The sequence below is a fragment of the Haliaeetus leucocephalus genome, unplaced genomic scaffold (genome assembly GCF_000737465.1).
Source record: "Haliaeetus leucocephalus isolate CR32 unplaced genomic scaffold, Haliaeetus_leucocephalus-4.0 Scaffold273, whole genome shotgun sequence".
In the NCBI taxonomy this organism is placed as follows: Eukaryota; Metazoa; Chordata; class Aves; order Accipitriformes; family Accipitridae; genus Haliaeetus; species Haliaeetus leucocephalus.
Window position 1 is genome coordinate 11141684 of NW_010972709.1, and position 562 is coordinate 11142245.

The 562-nt window shown below is 73.8% G+C and overlaps 1 protein-coding gene across 1 annotated transcript in view; it reads right to left on the minus strand.

Moving 5' to 3' along the window:
- Positions 1-167, minus strand: part of SERINC3 (serine incorporator 3) — an 8821-nt gene extending 8654 nt beyond the window's left edge. Inside the window, exon 1 of the mRNA XM_010569702.1 lies at positions 70-167. Coding sequence (XP_010568004.1) covers positions 70-108 — 39 coding nt within the window. The 5' untranslated portion in view covers positions 109-167. The remainder of the gene's footprint in view (positions 1-69) is intronic.
- Between the last annotated feature and the right edge of the window lie 395 nt (positions 168-562).

A 562-nucleotide genomic window follows, 5' to 3' on the forward strand; every position in this document is an offset into this window, starting at 1 on the left:
CCGGGCCCGCTCCCCGGGGTGGTGGGGAGGGGCCGGCGCGGCAGCCCCCGCCGCCGCGCCGCCACTCACCCAGCTGGCCAGCGAGCAGACCCCCAGCGCTGCCCCCATGGCGGCGCCGCCGCCGAGACCCCTCCGTCCACTTCCTGCTTCCGCCCCCACCCCGCGGCGTTCGGCGACAGCCGTTTAGCGCCGCCGCCGCTCATTGGCTGTCCCCGCGATGCTGGCGCGCGTAGGGGCGACCGCCCGCCAATGCGAAGGCAGGATGGAGCCGGGCGCGAGCTGGAGGGTGGGCAGGGACGGCGAAGGGCTCGGGAGCGGGAATTGTTGTTTATGAACGCTTCTTCCGCCTTTCCGACGCCAGGCGGTCCTTGAGGAGCAGGGACGCTGACTGGTCGCAAGCGTCGGTGGGTGGGCGGTTCCTCCAGCAGGCTAGCCAATGAATGAGGCTGATCGGCAGGCCCGGCAGCCATTCGATACCTCCCTCTCCCGGAGGCCGCTGGGGGCGCTCGGCGGTGCCTTGGCCCTCGGCGGTTGCCATGGCAGCAGCGCGGGCGGGCGGGCG